This window comes from Tenrec ecaudatus, chromosome 3 (assembly GCF_050624435.1).
Source record: "Tenrec ecaudatus isolate mTenEca1 chromosome 3, mTenEca1.hap1, whole genome shotgun sequence".
Lineage (NCBI taxonomy): Eukaryota > Metazoa > Chordata > Mammalia > Afrosoricida > Tenrecidae > Tenrec > Tenrec ecaudatus.
Genome location: NC_134532.1, coordinates 108,098,320 through 108,120,901, shown reverse-complemented (window position 1 = coordinate 108,120,901; position 22,582 = coordinate 108,098,320). Strand labels below are relative to the sequence as shown.

Here is a 22,582-nt window from a genome sequence, read left to right as displayed (position 1 = left end):
TACAGCACACAAGGACATCCTGAATTAGAGTTGACTCAGTGACAACAGTTCTTTTTTGTTTGTTTTTAATCTCCATGTAGGAGTGGTTATGTATGTCTTCAATTTCATTAGCATATGCTCAAACTCCTTGAAAGATTATACCAGGTTATACCCTCATTTACAGTGAGTTTATTTTGTTCCATTTCCTAACACTTGGTATTATCAGAAATTTATTTTCTGGTGTGAGTAATATTTGCATGAGGAATTTACCTATATACAGAAATCATGTTTTTAAAATTACATTCTAAAATAGTAATGAAAAATATAAGAGTCTAGGTATAGATCAGTAGTAGGTAATACTTTTAAAATTCAACGTGGAAAAATAAATAAATGGAAAACAATATATATTCACGGTTAGAGTCTACTATGCTTAAAAGGTGAAAGCTCCCTCCATTGATCTGGAAATTCAGTACAATTCCAATAAAAATCCAAACAGGATTTATATGGAGCAACAATTTTTATAGAAGAGCAAAGGGCCCAAAAGGGCTCAGAAATTTTGAAGGTGGTCTCTTGTCCATTCTGATGCAAGCAGATAAACTCATGAAGACCCCATGTGTGTCAGGATAGAACTGTGCCCCATAGTTTTCAATGACTGATTGAAAGTAGATCGCCATGCCTGCCTTCTGAGGAGCCCATGGCTGGTCTTGAACTGGCAGCCTTTTAGTCAGCAGCCAAGCCCTTAACTTTAGTACTACCCAAGGAACATGTTATCAGATTGTAAGCTATAATTATTAAAACACTATTGTATTGTCATAAGGATAGGAGGTTAGGTGAGCAGAACAGAATACAGAAGCCAGATCCTGTACATCAGAACCCGAGAGGAGAGCCCAGAAATCTTTATTTTTAATATGGTGATTGTTCCAGTTTACTAAAATAGAGTTATTAGAACCAGAGGTATTTCTATGAATTATTTTAAGCTTTGGTATCCATAGCCTTTTCCCCTTCATATCCTAACTACCAGAGTATCCAGCCATCTCCCATCATCAAGAGCTTACTATGGATGTTTGCCTAAGGGTAGGAGAAGTTGCTTCTCCGGATGGACTGCTGTCATCTTCTCGTGTATTTTTTGTGATACCTCCAACATTCATCCATCTGGTCTCTATGAACTTAAGTGTTTTCCTATGGAGTTGTTGATTTATCGTTACAGATGCAATCCAATTGCAATTCAATCGCTTTAATCAAATGTTGCAAATATGAAAGGAAGGAATAATAGAAACTCTTAGAATTGTTCCATACTGACTGACTTTATAACTCTTATTTTTAGTAAATTTAGGGAGCTTTGACCCATTTAGATGCTAACAATAGTCTGGAAAATAGGATGGCCATCTCCTCCTTTATTTTTTAGGTTACTTACTAAGAAATTGTGATGAGAATATTAGATAAGATTTGCTTTTAACTTTAAATGTCACCAGGTTTACTCACCTTTAATATTTAAATAAAAACCTTTTATTGTTAATGTAATCCCTTTTAAAATAATAAACATTAGGAGGACGTGCTAACTCCATTATTATAAACAGCCTCATGCACACCATTAGCATACTCACAGTCAGAGCCCTCATGCCGCCCGCAGGGTGAGGGGACTGGGTGGGAATGAGATCACAGAGGAGGCTTCCAGCAAAGTGAGCACACCAGGGTCAGATATGCCAAGATGTGCCAAAGGAGGAATTTGAGGTCTTTTAACACGTGCAAGGTTTATTTCTCAATGGTTAGCAGATATTTGTTAGCTTTATTTTCATGGGAGTGGGCGGGAGATACAAAGCACACAAGTTCTAAATGGCTAAAATTTGGGAGATGCCAAAGAATTTTAGTTTGGTGTTTGCAGCCTTTGGGCTGATGGTCCTAGCCCACTGTGAAGAAATAAATAACATGGGTGACCTGTGGCTCCTTTCTGTACTGCCATGCAACAGGTTAACAGTATGTATAGCCTCCTTATTGTAGAAAGGAAATGTCTTTGTTTGGATTTTTTTCTTTCTTTTAGTTTGGCTTCTTTTGAAAAGCAAAACTAGTAACAAGTATTTATATCAGAAAAGGGAGAGGAATTAGTTGGGTCACACAGTTGTGGGCCTGGCAAGTCTAAAACTTTTAGGTGAGGCAGCAGGCTGGGGACTTCTGCGGGCTTACATTCCAAGATCTGTAGGTCAGACGTTGAGAAGGCTGTAAGTCCTAAAAGAGAGTGTGAGTTCTGTCAGGAGATCTGTGTACATTCTGGAGCCAGGCCAGACCCCGAAGGCAACTACTCCTATGATCACATCAGATCATATCATGGAAGGCGGTCATTTACATCAATCGCATCAGGATCCAGGCAAGTGTCTGGCCAACGCACTGAGAATTGTAGTGTAGCCACATTGACACACAAAATGAAGCATCTTAGAAACCTTTATATAGACTAAAAAATTAAGTTCAGTTCCTGATCTATAGTAGGTAGTCAGTAAATCTAGTAAGGCTCTCTCTGATCCCCATTATATTACGATCTGCTAACGTTTACTTTTCTGTTTCCTCTTCCATTTCCTCTACTTAACACATTCATTCTTTAAAATTCAGCTTCTTTTAAGTCTTACAGTTTAGACTAGTTCCCCTAAGGTAGCTCTAAGTTAGCTTGTCAAGGTAACTGCTTATGCAATGCCTTTATAGTTTTGTTTGTTTTCTTGGGAAATAATTCACTGTGCTTTCCTTACACAGGCATAGGAAATCCTTAAGAAGCAGTAGATGGTGTGTGCTGGTAGTAGGATGAAGCAGACATGTGGGAAAGGGCAATTGCTCACACGGCTTCTTTGCCTGTAAGCAGCTTTCCTTGAGATAGGGAGGGAAGGTGAAGCTTCCTGTAAAGCAGTGTGTGCCAAAATGGGCAATCCACCCCCTGGGGATACTCAAACAACCCAGGGGCTGGGGTCCCAAAAGCAAATTGTGAGCATAAACAACAGATTTCCATTGCCCTGGGGCACGGATTAATTTATTGTCTGAAGGGGGACAGTGGGCACATGAACTTTGGGAACCTTTGAGAAATTTACAGCTTCAAAATCCTATGTAGACTGAATAGACTGGGAGTCGGTTTGGGGTTTTGCTCTTGTTAAGCAAGCAAGAAAGAGCTCTGCTTGCCTAATGAACTACATGTTGGGCTGCTAACTGAAAAATCAACAGTTTTAACCCACCAGCTGCTCTGCAGGAGAAAAATGCGCTACCTTCTACCATGGAACCCCAGGGAACAGGTCTTCTCTGTCCCGTAGGGTCACTGTGAGTAGAAATTACTTACATAGCAGTGGGTTTCTAGGTCAAGCAAGAAAGAAGAGCACTCTTAGTGGTCTAGAATTGAGAAGTAGCCTCGGGGCTAAGTTATAAAACATTTGTGAGGGAGTCTTTGCACTGATGTTTATGTTAAAGGTATGGCTTTATCATTTGAATAGAAGGCCCTCACCAAGGTTCCAGCTCTGTCTCTATGTTAAAGGCTGTTACATCTGAAAATGACCTTCCTGCTCCATTCCCAGCATCTCCATTCTCCTGGTTTTACCTAGTACTAATAGCTTTAGAGCCATCCAGGATGCTTCCTTTCCACACACATTCACCAATTCTGCCAGCCCTGCGTTCGAAACAGCTTCTCACTACCTCCGCTGTTACCACTGTGAGCCCAGCCATCATCGCATCTCTGCTCTGCTTTTGCTCCAAGGGCTTCCTAACCCGTGTCCTTGCTTAACCTTGCTCTTCGACTAAAACACACAAAAACTAGCGTGTTCCTCTTTGAATTCTTGTCAGGTCATCTGCAAGTAAAGTCCATACAGAGCTAATATGTTTATAAGGATTGGTAGCATTAGAAAGTCATGATTTTGCCCCCTCTAATGAAATAATGGGAAGCCCAGAGGTGTGGGTGGTGAAAACAGCACCATGAGTTGGAATCAACTCAATAGCAACTGGTTTGGGGTTTTTTGGGTTACTGAAATAATGGAGCTGAGCAGTAATTATTAATGGATGTTACATCCATTAGGTAAAATGTTGATGGGGAACTTTATAATGGATGTACAACACTGACATATTGAACCTGTAGATCAATCTTAGATTACGTAAAAGTGGGGTCAGGCAAGAATGCAGTTCTTCAGGACTTGATGTAATAGTGAGTACATAATACCACTTAAGACCATTTCTTGCCTTGAAAAGACCGAACTCAATATACTCAACTTCTTACATCACATTAGCAGTTTACGAAGAATGCAGGGGGGGCATTTGATGTGGTGAGGTGCCACAGCTTGCCTGAAGCAAATGATGCCACTGAGAAGTGCACTAAGGAGCTCTTGTGGTGCTGTCAGGCAAGCTGCTAACCACAAGGTCAATAGTTCAAACCCACCAGCTGCTTGATGGGAAGAAGATGAGGCTATCTGCTCCCATAACATTTTACAGCCTCAGAAACCCTATATATTGCTGTGAGTCAGAAATAACTTGGTGGCAAGGGTTTTTGGTTTTCTTAAGAAGCATACAAGAGACAATGACATTTTGTGAAAGGATATGACAATATAGTTTTCAACAATACCAACACTAATGAAAATGTGCGTGGTTACACAAGCACATATATAGTTATAGATGTATTTGGGTATGATATGTGAGTACTTATGCTTACACAGATAGACTTATACATAGGTATATGTATAGATATCGGTATGTGTGTGCATGTATGTATGTCCATATAGGAGGGTAAGTCAAAGTGTATTGCCCCTAGCTGTCCAATTTACATATGCATGGTTTTTTTCCAAGTAAACCATGTTTAAATATGTCTCTGGGGTCAGTGGATGGCTGCGGCGACATTGTCTCAGAAAGCACCACTTGTCATCTCAGAAGGTCCAGTCAAAACCATGGCTTCCTGGAGGCTCTGTTGGCCAGTTAAATTCAAGGCAGAGAGGTCAGCTGAGGAGGTTATGGTGACGTGACTGTTTTGGGGGGAGTCCCAAAAGAATAATCTTGATAGATTTTCTCAGAAGGACATGGTGAGTACAGGGGCTTATTAGGAAGAAGTTTTTGAAAATTGAAAATAGTAGTGGTCAGGAAAGTCACACTAAGGAACTATTTTCCATCACAGCAGTGCACCTGCTTAGTCTTTCAGGGTAGCAAGGGCTGCCCTACGGCGAATTTGTTGGGAAACTTTTCGTTTTGTTCCTCAACTCAAGGAACGCTGAAAAGGAACACGATGCGTCCCTGAAGGATACTGAGACTTCCCTTTTGAATGAAGAGTACAGAATTCTTAGAGGCGGGGTTAGAGATGAAAGCGCCACTGTCTGAAGTGTACAGATGTAGATGTAGGATATGTCAGGAAACAATAGCTTCACATTTTAAAATTTTAACAAGATCTCTGTGATTGTGCACCACTGCTTATTTACTTCATATACAATGAGTCATGTAAGGGACATAGTTATGGTACTTAAACATAACAACACCTTGCGAGAGATTTGAGGATTTAGGACTAGTCTCATGAAAGCTCTTATCCCAATGTAGTGAGTAGCATCTGAGGTCTTCAAAGCTTGCAAGCAGCCATCTAAGATACAACTATTGGTCTCCACTCATTTTGAACAAAAGAGAAAGAAGAAAACCACTCAAAGAATGGAGGCTCCGGGCAGAGCCTCATCTACCCTGAGACCAGAACAGCTAGATGCTGCCCCGCTACCCTGACCAACAACATTCTCAGGCCATAATAGGTGGATAGATAGAACAGTAGAAAAACATGTATAACAAAACTCAAATTCTTAAACAGTCCAGAATTACTGGGCCAGTTGAGACTAGAAGTTTCCCCAAGACTCTCACTCTCGCTTGTTGGTCCACGTGGAGGGAGGGAGAGAATCTTTAATGCTAACCAAGGCTTTTATATTTTCTGGGAACATGTAAGCTCCCTAATTACAGGTGAAGACATACATCACAGGAAGGGGTTATGCTATAGGTAATGCAGTAATGGAAGGGGGTGATCTAGGGGCAATAGGAAGAGGAGGGATTGGGGGTATTCGTGTGGCAAGAGACGGGTGGATTGTAGATACAGGATGGCAACCGCAACCTAACTTTGGATGTCACAGAGCCGCTTTGGCCTGTTCCCTGGCTCAGCTGACACAGACCATTATGGTAGGGTGTGAACTCCACCTATAGGAACCAAGCTAATGGTCTCTAGTGTCAGGGAGAAGTAATCCATTGTCTCCAGCAGCAAGGAGCAGCCCCACCCTGTGGTGTGGAGAGACAGCAGTCTGGCAGCAACTGCCTTCAGGGAGGAGGCCTGTAAGTATCTGACCTCCCCCCACAGGGATGATATATTATGCAAACGTAATTAGCATCCTAGAATAGTTTCTGTGGGAATTATTATGTGGGAATCTAATTTGCTCTGTGAACTTTCTCCTAAAATACCATAAAGTATTTAAAAAACAAACAAACAAAGAAAAGAAATACAGGGGATAGAGGCAAAAGTTAGACAATATTAAGAAGAAGGAAAGAAACACAGCCAAATCCAGCATGTGAGAATTTTTCTATGACAAGTTGATGGCACCCGGTGAGACAGGCCCTTGGTCTTTCAAGAAGAGAGGCTGACCAAGCCAATGCAGTGTGTGCCCTGATTTTGAATCCTGAAGTGAACAAAGCAAGTGGAAAAACAATCAGGGAGACTGGGTCTTGGATGATACTAAAGAATTTATTTTTAAAATTGTTAGGTATGATAAACGTGATTTAAAATTTTCTTTAAAGACTCTTCACAATTACGAATTAAAAGTGAGCAAAAAGTAAAATACCTTTTCTAGGATTTGCTTTAAAATACTTTAAGCAAAACAAAGAAGTTAAGGTGGGGTGGGGCTGGTATAAATGTAGTAAGTTGGACAATGGACCATTTTTAACTTGTCTGAGACTTGATGGGGTCATCGTGGGTTCGTAACCACCAGGAGAAAGATGAGCCTTCTTACTTCTGTCTCAGTTGCTGACAGGCGGTTCTACTCTGTCACCATGAGTGAATGGACCCAGTGGCCGTGGAGTGTGGTTTTTTGTTCATTTGTTTAGTTCGATACAAGAAGGTTTGTGATACTCTTCTGTTCTGGAGAGCATTTGAAATCTTCTGCGTGGTGGGCGGGTAGGGGAGACAGCTGAACAGAAGCCTCTGCTCTGAGCCACTCCTCACCACCCTTCCTTCGTCCCCACTCCAGCCATCCTGCCCCCGCCGGAGTGTGGAGCTGTGCTGGTGCTCCTCTTCTGCTCAGACATTTCTCCTCCAGGCATTTGTGTTCTTTGTTTCCTTGCGGAGGGGGCGGTCCCTTCATTTTTATTTCACTCTAGCAGGAAGGCCTTCCCTGACCGCCATAAATGAAATGACCCCTTCCCCTCGGTCCCGACATTAGACTTACTCAGGTATTTTTCATTGTTTTTGGAAGCAGTTCCCAGCACGCATTTATCACTTTACTTATGGTCATTCATCGCCAAGAGTGTTTCTACCAAGGTAGGGCTGTTTTGTAGGTACTCGTATTGCCAGCAGCTAGAACATTGCCACTACCCGTCACTTAGGAGACAAACAATAAGTATTTTTGAAATAAACCTATAAACATGAGGCCATTTATAATAGTTAAGCATCTCCCTTCCTTTGTCCACTTGCTCTGCTTACCCTTTGGTTGCATTCCCATGTGTACCTACCAAGAAGCAGTAATAGTGATCGCCAAGAGTCTCCCTCCAGGACAAAGCTGAGATGGAAAAGACAAAATCTCAAGGACAGCTTGTAACAGGAAACGCTGAAAAAAACCCACGTCCCACATTTGTCTGGCTTTTAAGCCTTCGGGAAGATGGGAAGATTTTGCTTTTGATTTCTTTCCATTGTTACGTACGTAATGGAGAGCTCTTGGCTGGAATGGCAGTTTCAAGCCATTGGGTTTCTAATTACGTCCAAAATATATGTCACTGTTGCTCAACTTCTTTTCAGATACATCCCAGGGTAAAGCTCCTCTTAACAATGTCGCTCCGTCTTTGCCAAATTCAATATCTACTTAAATCTATCGATATAATCTTAGCATTGTGATAGTAGAAACCAATCTTTGCCTTTTGTGAGTGATGAGGTCTCAATCTAATTTGTTTGAAAAGGAGCACTTAAATGCTTCCCAAACTTATTTGTGTTTTTCTGCTTACCTTCTACTTAAACCTCCAATCTGAATTGTTTATTGGTATTTGCTCATATGCCCTTTTGACATTATATCAGAGAGCCATGTTTATGCATTAGCCAAGACTAGTGTGGAGATGCACTTTCGAGATGTTATCAGGAGAGACCAGTCCCTGGAAAAAGGACATCCTGTTTGGTAAAATAGAGGGACAGCTAAAGAGAGGAAGGCCCTCGGCAAGATAGATGGACACAGTGGCTGCAACAATGGCTCACACAGGACAATTACGAGGATGGTGCAGGACCGGGCGGTGTTTCATTCTGTTGTCCCTGAGGTCACTGTGAGTCTGAACAAATGCCCTGGCACCTAACCAGGGCAACACTTGTGGGACAGAAACCCAAATTGAGCCCCTTGGGCTCAAGGGGACATTTCTTTCACAGAACCTTGGTGGCACAATCAGACAAGCACTGGGCTGCGAGCTGCAAGGTCAGCAGTTGGAAAGCACATGGTTCCATGGAAGGAAGATTCAGCGTCTTGAATCTCCGGTCAGGATTTCCAGTCTTGGGAACCTGCTCTGTCCTATAAGGTCACCGTGAGTTGGGATTGACTGGATGGCAATTAGTTTGTTTTGGGGCTTTGAGTGTCTTCAGTAACACCAGCAGGAATATGGCTAGCCCTCGGGAATAACCTACTGTATATACTCGTGTATAAGCCAAGTTTTTCAGCACAAAAAAATGTGCTGAAAAATGGGTTCGGCTTATACATGGGTCAGTGGCATGAATGGATGTCATCTGGTGAAGCCCGACTAACAAAAGGAAGAAATCTCATGAAGCCTGACATACAGTTAATAGCAAAGTGGGTTCAAGATGCATGGGAAGACATTCCAGAAGAGAGGGTGTGACGTGCCTTCCAGAAATGTAGTATTAGCAATGCTATGGATGGCAGTGAAGACTGCACTTTGTATGAAAATGACAGCAGTGATGGTGATGACGGCGATCTCAGTGAGGACAGTGTCTATGATGACCTCACACCAGCTGAAGCTCTGCATTGGGATACGGATGATGATGAGGAATCCAGTTTTGAAGGATTTTAACTCTTTACATTTTAGCTTGGTTGTTGATTGAGCTCAGAGAATAGTACTATTAAGGTATCATTGTTGATACCTTATTGTTTTTGTTGAACCTATTTTCCACTTACTGTGCTGGTTTACTAATGTTAAATGACTTGTCCTTTTATTTATGTTTTATATTTACCCCACTGATGTCTCAATTTTTAGCAATTTTATTTTCATTTGTTTTTATTATTGAAACACACCAATAGCTTCTGCATTTTCCACCCTAGGCTTATACTTGAGTTAATCAGTTTTTCTGGTTTCCCAGGTAATAATTAGGAGCCTCGGCTTATACTCTGGTCGGCTTATATATTCGACCATATTATGGTAAATGCTGTCAGGGCACTCTGTAAAATAAAAACAAAAACTTTTATTGTGAATTGGTTAAAGGTTTACAGAGTGAATCAATTTTCCAGGCAGCAAACCTTACATTTATTGTTCCATGTCATTGATTACAACTCCCGCCATGGACTATCATTTACCCCACTTTTACCCTGGGGTTCTCATTTCCATTTTTCCTCCTTTCCTACCCTTTTCAGCCTTCTGAATTTTGTCCTCAGGAAAAAGCTACCCTTTTGGTCTCCAGTGCTTGATTGTTCTAAGGAGTGGGTACCTCAGTACTATTGTTGTTCGCTATGTAGGTCTATTTATTGTTTGGCTAAAATTGAGCCCTTGGGTGAATTCAGTTCCAGGCCTGAAAGGTAACTAAAGACCATTTTCTTGGGCGTTCCAATCAGTAAGGCAGTCTTTTTATGGTTTTGAATTTTGTTCCAAACTTTTCTGCTATACAGGACTTTCTGATGTGGCCCCTTTCAGAACCATTCATCAGCAGTGGTAGCCAGGCACCGAGGTGGTGGAGTCTGGTTCACATGCACCATCAGTCCTTTAGACCAGGTGTTTACATGCATCTTTGATTTTCTTCATTCCTCTTTGCTCAGGGCACTCTTTGATTTTCCCTTATTGGAGATCATGAGGGAGCATAATCTTTGGCAGTTACCTAGAAGCATCTTGACTCTCCCCTCTGAGGTTCCATGTAAGACTCCATTTCCAGCCTCATGAGGTCTGGGGATGGCGCTGGTCTAGTCTAGTATGGTCAGATGGCGAGTTAGAGTCAGGCAGTAACATGATTGTCTTCACTGCAGCAGGATCCCAGAAAGAGGGAGGTATTTGTAACAGACCATCCCGTGGGCCGTAGATCTCTGTCCATTTGGCACAGAGCACAGGGTCCTGTGGTCTCCTCATCTAAGTGTGGTGCACCGATGAGAGCCCTTGCTTTGGACAGTATGCTCCTTAGCTCTAGCTTTAGGCTGTGCTTCAGCAGTGAAGTCATACTCATGGCTCATATTAAGACGCTCTACTTAGTATTACCGAACCTTATTCCACTTTTCAGCTGTTCAATTCAGTGGCCTGGGTGGGGAAATGGATTAGTCAGAGACAGATGCTTCATTCGGGGAAAAGAATGATCATTGCAAGGAAAGAAGCACGTAGCACTTTTAAACAGCAATCTGAAGGCCCGAACACAGTGCTACTCGGAGGTTCAACTCATGCTTCTGGTTTGGGAAATGGGGAAGCTAGGAAAGAGTAGGCACACAGAATGGATAGGGAGCTAAGGGCACTAGATTTTTTTCTGGAAATGTTCATAATGTAATAACATTAAATATGTGTCAGTGGGTGGAAAGAGAATGAAGGAAGCCCTTCACAATGTTGTTTTGCATAACTTTAACAAAATTGACAACATACTCTTATTATACATTATATTGCGCAGTATTTTAACAAGCTATTTTTCTTGGTACAATAAAACAAATGAGATAACTTGGAGGCTTAATTATATTTTGTACTGTTCAGCGACTGTTAATATGAGTAGGAAGAAATATTGGTTAACTAGACAGTATTTATATACTCTAAAATTTTAAAAATCTGGATTACTTTTATTCTTAAGTAAATTTGATGTTTCCTTTTTATAAATATAAGATACTATATGTCAGAGAATTTAAAGTTGCTCTTGAAAAAGTTATCTCATGTCACTTTGTTAATTCTGTTTTAGGCTTAAATGTGCTTTCTGAAGTTAATTTTCTTCTCTTTCTTTCCAGATCCAAGTATTTTAGAACATGCTCAAGAGGTGAGCACTTAACTATAGAGGTAAGTAGAGTCACAAATTTGATTGGATTAAAAGAACCCTCAAGAGAGCAGAAGGGACTTGTGGTTTTCCCTTTTTTTAGGAGCAAGGTATTTGGACTGAAATTTAGTATAGATTTTAATATTTCAAAATTGGTGGTGATGAACAAGGAAAGGGGTCAAACAGAGTGGGGGATAGAGAGAACTATCGTTTGAAACTGCTTTAGGGCACAAAAGATATCCCGAATCTCAAGTGTCATTTAAAGAGAACACTTATTAGGCCTTGCCTAAGACAAAGGCATATCTTCCTGAGAAGGGAAACTCTTAACATGGGTCATAATGGTACCTAAGAGTTTGCTGAGTTACAGAGCTTTAAAAAGCACATGGGAAGGCAAAGGAACTGTCACAAAAGCGTAGTTGGCAGCAGATTGATACATCATGGTTACTGGTGGGACTAAAGAAGTGGGAATGGGACCGTGATGGGACACATGCATTACGTTAGACAGAAGACCTTACAAGATTGGTCCAGGGCCTTCTGACCAAAGCAGTCAGGGCATGATTCATGACTATGCAAGACCAAGAACCCACACAGGCAAGCCCCTAAGTGACACTGCCCCTCCCTGGACTGGCTAGAGAAGCAGCAGTAGTAATCATGTTCTGATGCACTCTGTCCAAGAGCAAGACAAGTCACACCCAAAGGTCAAAGGTCAGAAGGAATTCAATGAAGGCTTTAATCCGTGTGGGGAAAGCCAACTGGATTTTGTTTTCATTGTCAGCTTTGGCCGTCTGCACATGGGGTGCTCAGAATTTGAGCTCTAATGTACGATTACTACTTAAGGCCCTGTTCTTTTTATAGAGTTGGTATATGTACTTAAGTATCCGCTTCTCATTCGTCCTCCTTCACCCTGAAAACTCCGGTCGAGAATACTGTCTTATTAGTCAATGCTTCACCAAGGCCGTGATCATGGAGCTAGATGGTTGCCTGTTCCTCTTTTTCCTAAACATGGCGTCCTGAAAGCATGTCCAAAGTATGTAAGACAACGGTCTTGCCATGTTTGTCTCTAAAGAGTACTCTGGGCATACTTCTTCCCGAACAGATCAGTTTATCCTTTTAGCCGCTGATGGTGCTTTCAATATTCTTTGCCAGCACCACAATTCAAATGCATCGATTCTTCTTTGGTCTTGTTTATCCAGTGTCCAATTTTCACATGCATATGAGGCTAATGAAAATATCATGACTTGGGTCAGGCACACATTAGTCCTCAAAGTAACATTCTTGCTTTTTAGTATTCTAAAAGAGGTCTGGGGCAGCAGACTTACCTAATGCAATATCTTTGAACTCTTTACTCCGGGCCCTATGATCATTGATTGTGGTTCCACATAAGACAAAATCCTGGACAACTTGAACCCTTTCTTCATTTATCATATTGTTACTTATTGGTCCAGTTGTGAGGATTTTAGTTTTTCTTGATGTTGATTTATAATCCATACTGAAGGCTGCAATCCTTGATCTTCATCAGCAAGTGCTTCAAGTCTTTCTCACTTTCAACAAGTAAGGTTGTGTCATCTGCATATCTCAAGTTATTAATAAGTTTCCCTCCAATCCTGTTGCCACATTCTTCTTCATATAATCTAGCTTCTTTGATGATTTGCTCAGCATATTGATTGAATCAGTATGGTGAGAGGATATCCTAATTCATACCTTTCCTGAGTTTAAACCATGTAGTATCCCTTTATTCTGTTTGCACACTGCTTCTTGATCCATGGACAAGTTCCACCTGAGCACGTTGAAGCATTCTGGTAGTACCATTCTTCTCAAAGTTTCCAGTGTTTCAGAGCCACACAGTTAAATGGCTTTGCTTAGTCGATGAAACACAAATAAACATCTTTCTGGTATTCTTTGCTTCGAGCCAAGCCCATCTGACATCAGCAATGATATCCCTTGTTCCATGGACTCTCCTGAATCCGGCTTGTACCTCGGGCAACTCCCCGTCAGTGTACTGCTCCAACAGAGAGCATATGTGAGACTAAATGGCAAAATTTACTATAAAATAAAGACGAGAAGATAAGGGGCTAGACAAACTAGAGTCCTGGAAACAACACAACTTAAATGGATGAATGTGAATGATGACACATTCTTGAATCATTTTTGTAGAGATTGTTAAATAGGAACCTATGTGGGGGTACCCCCAAAAATATACCAGAAAGACACTCCACCGGGTGGAACTTTCGAAGTACTCATTTTCCCCACTAGGAGAGCATTGAGCAACTCACTCTGAGTTAGTGCACCCAGTGGCATTGCCCAGGAAGGTTCTCTCTAGTCACAGTGAATTTTTTTCGCAAAGCAGTTTCACTTGAACCTCGCTTTTTGTGATGGCTGATTTCAGAGAACAGCGTGGGGCTGTGAATTTTGTTTCCAGCTCTGGAAAAATGCCACAAAAACTGTTGCGGTATTGAACCCAGCTTACAACGATAGCGCTACGGGAAAAACTCAAGTGTGCGAGTGGCTTTCTCCTTTCAAAAGTGAAATGTCAATTAAAGACAACCTAGCTCTGGACAAACAGATGAAAATGTTGATTCGTAGTGCATGTGGAGTTTGTTCCACAATGTCAGACTGTTAATCAAGCTTTCAATTTAGAGGTTCTGAAAAGATTGCATAATAGTGAGCAACCAAAAAGGCCTGATTTGTAGCAGATGGAGGGCGGATGCCACTGTTGACGCAGCCATCTCAGTGCACCAGTTTTGGCAAAAAACAGCATGCCTCTCTTGCCCATGCACCTGACTCACCTGACCTCGCTTAGTGAGACACCTTTTTGTTTCCGTGAATGCAGAGGGACATGAAAGGACAGCAATTTGATGACATAGAAGAGATGAAGAACAAAATGAGGGAGGTGCTGTCAACCATCCAAACAGATGAGTTTGAAAACTAGTTCCAAGAATGGAATCACATATTTGGCAAATATATTCAGTGTAATGGAGGGTACTTTGAAGGTGATAAGGTAGTTTTGTAAAAAAAAAAAAAAATTAAATACATAGCTTTTGAAGGAAAAATTCAGGGTTTCGGGGGGTAGGTACCCACTCATATACTTTCAGTTTTGACATGATAAAGCATATTAAACGTAAACATAGGACAGCCAAGAACTATATAGAAAAGTTCATCTCTGAAACATACAGTTTTGGCGTGAGCCAGTCAAACCAGTGTCAGAAAACAATGTCATTCAGTACACTAGATTATCTTTCAGATGGTGGATAAATCCCATTGTGTCTCCAAAAGGCAGAGAACTAAAAGTATTTGGAGAAAAGCACAAACATGCCAAGTTTTATGTCTACTTGGTTCTGTAATTTATTTAACTACCACCAAAGCAACTTTCATGTCTAAAGAGCACTTTGGTTGTACCAGTCCAAGAGAGCTTGTCGTTTTTCTGGTCTTCCATGGTACCCAGTGTTCTTCCCCAGAACCATTATTCAAGGGCATCAGTTCTTCTCTGGTCTTCTTTCTTCATTGTCCAGCTTTCACATGCATATGAAGTGAGTAAAAATATCGTGGTTTGTTGCACCGGAGTTCTCAAGATATGACCTTTTATAATCTGGGAACGTTTTGCTTCAGATTTGCACAAAGCAGAATGTCCATTGATTTCGTTACTGCTTCTTGTAAGGCATTGATTGTAGATGCAAACAAAATGAAATCCTAGACGATTGCAGTAGTTTCTCCATATGTCATGATGTCACTTAGTGGTCGAGTTGGGCAGACTTCTGTTGGCTTCATGCTGAAGGTTGTAGTCTTTGATCTTCAGTACGTGCTTCAAGCCCTCATCACTTTCAGCAAGCAAGGACGCGTCATCTGCCTATCATAAATTGGTAATGAGTCTTAGCTAGTCCAGATGTCATGTTCTTCATATAGTCCAGGTTCTTGAAATATTTGATTAGCAGAGAGATTAAATTGAGGTTCAGTAAAAACCAAAAATCACCCATTGTTGTTGAGCCAGTTTCCAATCATAACAACCCTAAGAACACATTTAAATTGTTCGTTAGGATTTCTAAGACTGTGTTCTCAACCTCTGGGTCGCAACACCTTTGGGGGTTGAAGGATCCTTTCACAGGGGTTGCCCAAATCATGAGAGTAGCAAAATTATAGTTATGAGGTAGCAACGAAAATAATGTTATGGTTGGGGGGTCACCACGGCATGAGGAGCTGTCTGAAAGGGCCGTGGCATCAGAAGGCTGAGAGCAACTGCAAGTGTAGATCTGCCCGGGAGCAGATAGCCTCATCTTTCACCCATGGAGCCAGTGGTGGGTTCAGACTGCCACCAATTAAATGGAATTAAATAAAAATTATTTGTATACTTTTTGAATAATTTGTTATGAACTCAATTGAAGTGAAAATTTTAAAATTATAGATTTAAAACACCAGTATGAAATGTTCTATCCAGTTGATAACTTTTTGTAACATCTATGTAGAAAAATGGTATAATTCTCTTTCATCTTTCATGTAAAGACATAAATACAAAAGGTGTATTGCCCTGTTTTATGAGACTTGAATATATTGAGTAAGCTGATATGTAAAGTCTTTGACAGAACTATCTTATACATATAAAAGTGTGTTATTTTTAAGTTGAAACAGCAGCTTATAGTTTATTATGAGATATATGCCTTTGATAAATACTCCTCCTAACACGTGCTTTCTTGTTTTTTGTTTGTTTGGTTTTTTCAGTTTGAGAATCTAGTAGAAAGTGATGAAGTAAGTATTTCCATAGTAGTGCAAAACCCATATTTGTTTTAATCAGTCCTCTTATTCTCATAGTTTTAATTTGGGGTTTTACCATTGAAATTTTTGCTTTTCATTTTGTTCTGCATAATTTTCTTACTTTATTAATGTATCTGAGTGAATAAATTAAAAGTTTCCACTTTGTAATATTGCATATACGTATGCACAATGTATTTAAAGTATATGTAAACAGGGTTTTAGGCATTTGGCAGAATTCAAGGAACTTCAAAAGGGAATTCTATTCTCTTGCCGTTAGATAAGAAAATATTGCACAGTCCAGAGTAGGCACCTTTTGAAGTATATCGTTCATTGGCACTACTGAGATTTTCAGTGTTATATAACCATCCCCTGTACCTAGCCTCTAGTCACACTGAGCTACTGTGGTCTCAATGTGTTTGCCTAGTATAGACATTTCATGTAAGTGGGGTTATGAAAGATTTGTCTTCCGCGCCTGATTTCACTTAGCATGCAGTTTGCAAGCTCCATTCATGCTGTAGCATTTATCAGAACTGGTTTCACTTTGTGGTTGAACAAGCTTTCGTTGTTTTTTAATTCATTTATCTCTTGATGGACATTTGTATTGGTCCACCTTTTGAAAAGTCCAAACGATGCTGCACTAAACAGTGTTCTTCAGTCCATGCTTTCGGCTCTTTTGAATACATACCTGGGAGTAGAATTGCTGAGTTATAGACGTTCCACATTTAGATTTTTAAGGAATTGCCAAACTGTTTTCTATAATGGTTGTACCATTTTACATTCCCACCAGCAATGTGCAAGGGTTCCAAGTTTTTCCACATCCTCGCCAAAACATGATGTCTTGTTTTTCCAATAATAGCTATCCTAGGGGCAGTGAAGTGGTATGTCACAATGGCCTTGGTTTGTATTTTATTTTGCTAATGACATGACATTGGACTTATTTTCATATGACTGTTACCCATTTGTATGTCTTCCATAGAAAATATCTTTTCAAGTCTTGTGCCCATTTTTTGATTGGGTTGCTTTTTCTTTTTGTTGTTCAGTTATAGGGTAGAACTACCTACTGGGTTTCTAAGACTATAACTCTTTATGGGAGTGGAAAGCCTCATTTTCCTCCCTCAGAGCCACTGGCGGTTTCACACTGCTGACCTTGTGCTTAGCAACCCAACACATACCACTGTGCCACCAAGGCTCCCTTGAGTTAATTGGAATTTTTTATGATTTCTGGCTATTAAGCCTTTCTCAGATACACAACTTCCAAATGTTTTCTTCCATGGGTTATCTTTTCATTTTCTTTAAGTTTGATGAAGTCCCAATTAGTCTATGGGTAGTTGTTTTTGCTCATGCACAAAAGTTCTAAAAATTTACCTTTAGTGCATTTTAAGAGACTTAATGGTATTTGAACCATTCTGAATTTTTTTGACAAATGGTATGAGGCAGGGGTCTAAGCTTTCTTTGGCATGTTGTCCCAATACCATTTGTTGAAAACAGTATTCTCTCTCCATTGAATGGACTCAGTGCCTTCTGAAAAATCAGCCACAAGTGTATGGTTTATGTCTAGACTCTCAGTTCTGTTCACTGATCAGCATGTTTGTCCTTATCTCTCAGCGCTGTGCTGATTTGAGTTTTCTAGCTTAGTCGTACATTTTGAATTCCAGAACTGTAAGTCTGATGCCCTGATTTATTCTGCTCTTTCAAGAGTGTTTTGGTGATTCCAGGTCCTTTGCAATGTGAGTTTAAAATCAGCTTTTCTGTTTCTGTAACAATAACAAAATCCTTTTGATGAGGATTACACGGAACCTGTTGATTTCATGGAGCCTGTAGTCTTCCAGTCCGTAAGCACGCATGTCATTCTATTGACACATTCTCTAGCCATTTTCATGGATTTCTGAGTATGGCACTTGTACATGTTGATCGTACAGTCTGTTTCTACTTTAACTATTGCAGCTCTATTAGCTATTGGATAAAGTAATTTTTTATTCAGTATAAGACCGATTCACTTTATTAAATGTTGATTTCTATATTTCTTCTCATCTAAAACAATTTTCAGATGCATTCCAGAGTCAGTGATATGTGTATATTTCTTACGCACTGGCTGTATAGTTAGGAAGGCCTAGTTTATGTACCATTTTTCAACTTTGTCACCAGACGAATTGTGTGAATTTGCAAATTGGTTAACCTCCCTCGAGTGTACTTCCCACATATCTGAAAAAATCGATCTGATTATAAATTCACAGCAAGCTTTGACCTTTCATCACATTTTTTTGCTGAGGAGAGAGGAAATATACCGAACCTTTCTTTAAAAAAAAAAACCTTAAGATATTCTTTAGCGTGTCCTAGACTGTTTACTATCACAGTATAAAGTAGCACATTAAAGGCTTTCAGAACTATTGTTAAAACACTGTTTAAACTCATTCAACATTTTTCAGATTCATTTAGGCTTAAAACCTTTAAGAAATAATAATACATATTATCATCTGGTAGAACGTGTTAGGACTACCTTTGTTAGTGCATCTACGTTTCTCCCAAATATCTTAATGTTTCACAAAATTTAGTTTCTTTTCATACCCAGTGGTCACTGTAATCGTGGTAATCTTTGTACCTTTTTGTGCTCACTGAACAGTTCTTTTAGGCTCCAATGTAGTTCATCCCAACATCTTGTTATTTCATTTGTGTTTCTAAGGTGCTATTGTTTGTTGGTTGGTTGAGAGAGTTTTTTTCTTTTTCATCTTTTGTCACGTTTGGCATTTGGTTTTGTTGAGAGTCATTTTATATTGTGCTATTTTATAAGTTAATTTAAATCATTCAGAATGAAGTGTCCCCAAAATGAATGTTATGTAATTAAGCTTAAATATTAAACTAACCTTTGCCTTTGAGAAATATGAAAAAATTATTTAGGATACTTAATAATGAATATTTTACAGTGATAAAAATATATGTGTAGAAAATATTTTTGATTACATAAAATTATATTCGTTTGCCTTAAGTAGATTTCAGCTAAGTGAAACTTATCTGTTTAATTAATTTTTATACAGGGAGAAAGCCCAGGAAGCAGTCATAGGTAAGACTTTTAAAAAAAAACCAACAACCTCTTCTTTTATGTGAACTGTAGCAACCTCTTTTAGAGTCCTTGCTCTGTCATTTGTTTGCTTTGATAACATTGAACAGATCACATTTCAGAACTTTGCTTATCCTTTCTGTATTAAACTTGAGACAAATAATAAGTATCTCAAAAGATTATTTTGAGCATGAAAGAATTTAACTTACCTGAGTGCCTTTGTGCTTCCCTATTAAATCTAAGTTATGTCCAAAACAATTTGTAATCTCATATTGATAAATACCTTTCCTATTAAGTTTTTTAAGACTATAATGGTACACGGTGGGTAAGGGTGGGGCTGAAAGGTTGGCTGCTTGAACCTACCGTCTGGTGTGGGAGGAGAAGACGAGTCAGTGCTTCTGTCGAGACTTAGAGCCTCAGGAAGGCATCTGCTGCTCAAGCAAATACCTTTGATTCACTCTGCCCTGTACTGTCGCTGATGAGGTGGAAGTGACTTCACACAGAGGGTTTGGGTTTTTTTAAGTTTTATAACTTTGTCTCTCTTTTCCTTCCTTTTGGACATTCCAAAATTTGTTTTACTCATCGGTTGTTAGCAAATCGTGGTAATATGCCCTTACTCAGGTCATAGCCCTGATCCAATGTAAATGGAGATTTCCTGGGCCCCCGGGGGGCTTACATCACCCTGTATCTTACAAGAGATAAAAGCAGAAAGAAGTGAGTAGAGAGAAGGGACCTGACTACTACCAAAAAGGAAGAAGCAGGAATGGAGAACATCCTTTGAACCCAGGGTCCTGCACTGAGAACCTCCTAGGCCTGGGAAAGATTGATGCCAAGACGCATGGACATCTCTAGGAAACTCTGATCAGTAGATACTGAATGGAGATAAGGGCAGAGAAAGCCTTCCCCAGGAGCTGGCACCCTGAATCCAGACTTCTTGCCTGCTAAACGCGGAGAGAATACATTACAGTTTGGTATTTCTGTTATAGCAACACTAGACACTAAGGAATCGGGTCCTGGAGGAGTGGGATGCCTCACTAATGGATACTGAAATGTGGAAGTATTTTTAGAATTGGGTAGTGGGTAAGGCTTGGTACAGTTTTAAGGTGCATAATAGTAAAGTCTTGAAGAAACTATTGGTAGAATTAAGAATCAAAGGCAGTTGTGGTGAGGATTCAGAAAGATGTGAGGAGAGCTACAGAGAAAGCCTCTACTATCTTGGAACATACGTAGATATAGAGAATGTTGCTAGAAATGTGGATGTTAAATGTGATTTGAGTGAGGCTTTAAAAGAGAATGATGAACGTGTAATCGGAAAATGATGAACGTGTAATCGGAAAATGGAGGGAGCGAGGCACTTCTCATGGAATAGCAAAGGCCTCTCTGACTTATGTTCAAATGGTGACAGGAGAACTTACAAGTCTGATCTGAAAGGCCACATGGGTCCTCCTTGCTGCTTATAATAAAATGCAAAAAGAAAGGAATAAGAATTTGAAAATTGTGCAGAATGAAAATAGATCCTAAATATTTGGAAAATACTATCATACAAACTCAGTACCCATGTCCTTAAATGTTCACCAAGGTCAGTTTCCCAATCCTTTGTTAAAGAGATTAAATCTGTGAGTAATGGATCTAATCAACTACCACAGCAATAAATAGATAGATAGATGATAGATAGATAGATAGATAGATAGATAGATAGATAGATAGATAGATAGATAGATAGATAGAAACCCCAAAACCATCAGTTCAGACTGTAAGGGGCAGAGAAAGAATGAAAGTAAAAAATGTCTGCCTTTTGGCCAGGACCTGATTATCGCTAAGAAAGAAAAAATGTGAACAAACTGTATCCTTTCGATGTGGGATCCCTGGGCTGAGAACCTTGTAGAGCATGGAGATCAAAAGGAATGCTGGACTGATTCATAGATGTTGAAAGAACACAAAAACCCAGGGGCTTATGTGGAGAGCAAATGTTTTGATAATGATGAGGGTAACAAATGTACAAATGTGCTTTATACAATTGATGTACGTATGGATTGTGATAAGAGTTGTATGAGTCCCCAATAAAATGATTTTTTAAATCGTTTTTAATTAAAAAAAAGAAATAACCCAAAAACCTTCTTCCAGAGCCAACAGAGAGAAAAAGCTTTCTCCTAGAGCTGTCAACCTTCATTTGGATGTTAAGCTTATTAACCACATACCCACAAATTAATTTCCTTTTGTTAAACTGATAAAGTAATAAATTTAACAAGTATTATTTAAAATACTTGTAGTATTTGTATTGTAGCAACACTAGATAAATAAGCATTCCAGGGAGGAAATTGAAGTAGACTGACAGATTTTCCTATGAAACTGAAGAAATAAGGACCAAAATTTTATTGTATTTTGTGACATGGAAGCCACTAAATACCTTTCTAGAATTGACTCGGACATTATGGAAACAGAGACAGATGAAGTGGAAGGCAAAAGACTTGCATGTAAAAACAAAAAAGCATAGTAGTAATAGGAAGGAGTTAGACTGACTGAAGGCATTAGTGAAAACAAGTCTCCAGAAATTGACATACTACCAATGGAAATCTTTCAACAAGCTGATGAAGCACTGGAAGCAATCACCCATCTGTGCCAAGAAATTTGGAAGGCAGCCACCTGGTCAACTCACTGAAGAGATCCCTATTTGTGTATATTCCAAAGAAAGAAGACCCAACAGAATGCAGAAATTAACAAACAATATAATTACTATCACATCTGAGTCAAATGCTGCTGAAGATATTTAAAAAACACCTGCAGCAATACACCTCCAGAAAGGTGCCAGAAATTCAAGCCAGATTCAGAAGAGGACATGGCAAGAGAGTATCACTGCTGACATCAAATGCATCGTGCTTGAAAGCAGAGAACACCAGAAAGATGTTTATTTGTGTTTTGTTGACCGTGCAAAGGCAATGGACTTGTGCATCCTAACAAACTGTATAACATTGAGGAGAATAAGAATTCTATTGTGCTCATGCATCATCTATACATGGACCAAGAAGCAATCATTCAAACAGACAAGGGACTACTGTGTGGTTTAAAAATCAGAAAGGTGTGCATCAGGCTTGTATCCACACTTATTTAATCTGCATGCCGAACAACCATGCTGAGGTCGGGCTATAATGAAAGCGAACACGGCATCAGAATTGGAGGAAGGCTTACTAACATGCCGCATGGAGATGACACGCATTTGCTTGCTGAAGGCTAGGAGGACTTGAAGCAAGTGAAGCGAAGAGAAGCATGATAGTTAGTGGTGAGAAGATGGACTAACGAAGTATTAGTGAAAAACAAGTCTCCAGGCATTTGCCTGGCCGATCAAAACAAACTGTGGACAGCATTGAGAAGATTGGGAATTCTGGTTTACTCATGCAGAACCTATACATGAGCCAAGCAGCAGTCATTCACACAGAACC

At 39.8% G+C, this 22,582-nt stretch overlaps 1 protein-coding gene across 1 annotated transcript in view; it reads left to right on the top strand.

Annotated features, from left to right (window-relative positions):
- Nucleotides 1-22,582, top strand: part of AP1AR (adaptor related protein complex 1 associated regulatory protein) — a 52,973-nt gene that overhangs the window by 18,349 nt on the left and 12,042 nt on the right. The window contains exons 2-4 of the mRNA XM_075543916.1: nt 11,322-11,370; nt 16,058-16,084; nt 19,123-19,148. Of these exons, the coding sequence (XP_075400031.1) occupies nt 11,322-11,370; nt 16,058-16,084; nt 19,123-19,148 (102 nt within the window). The remainder of the gene's footprint in view (nt 1-11,321; nt 11,371-16,057; nt 16,085-19,122; nt 19,149-22,582) is intronic.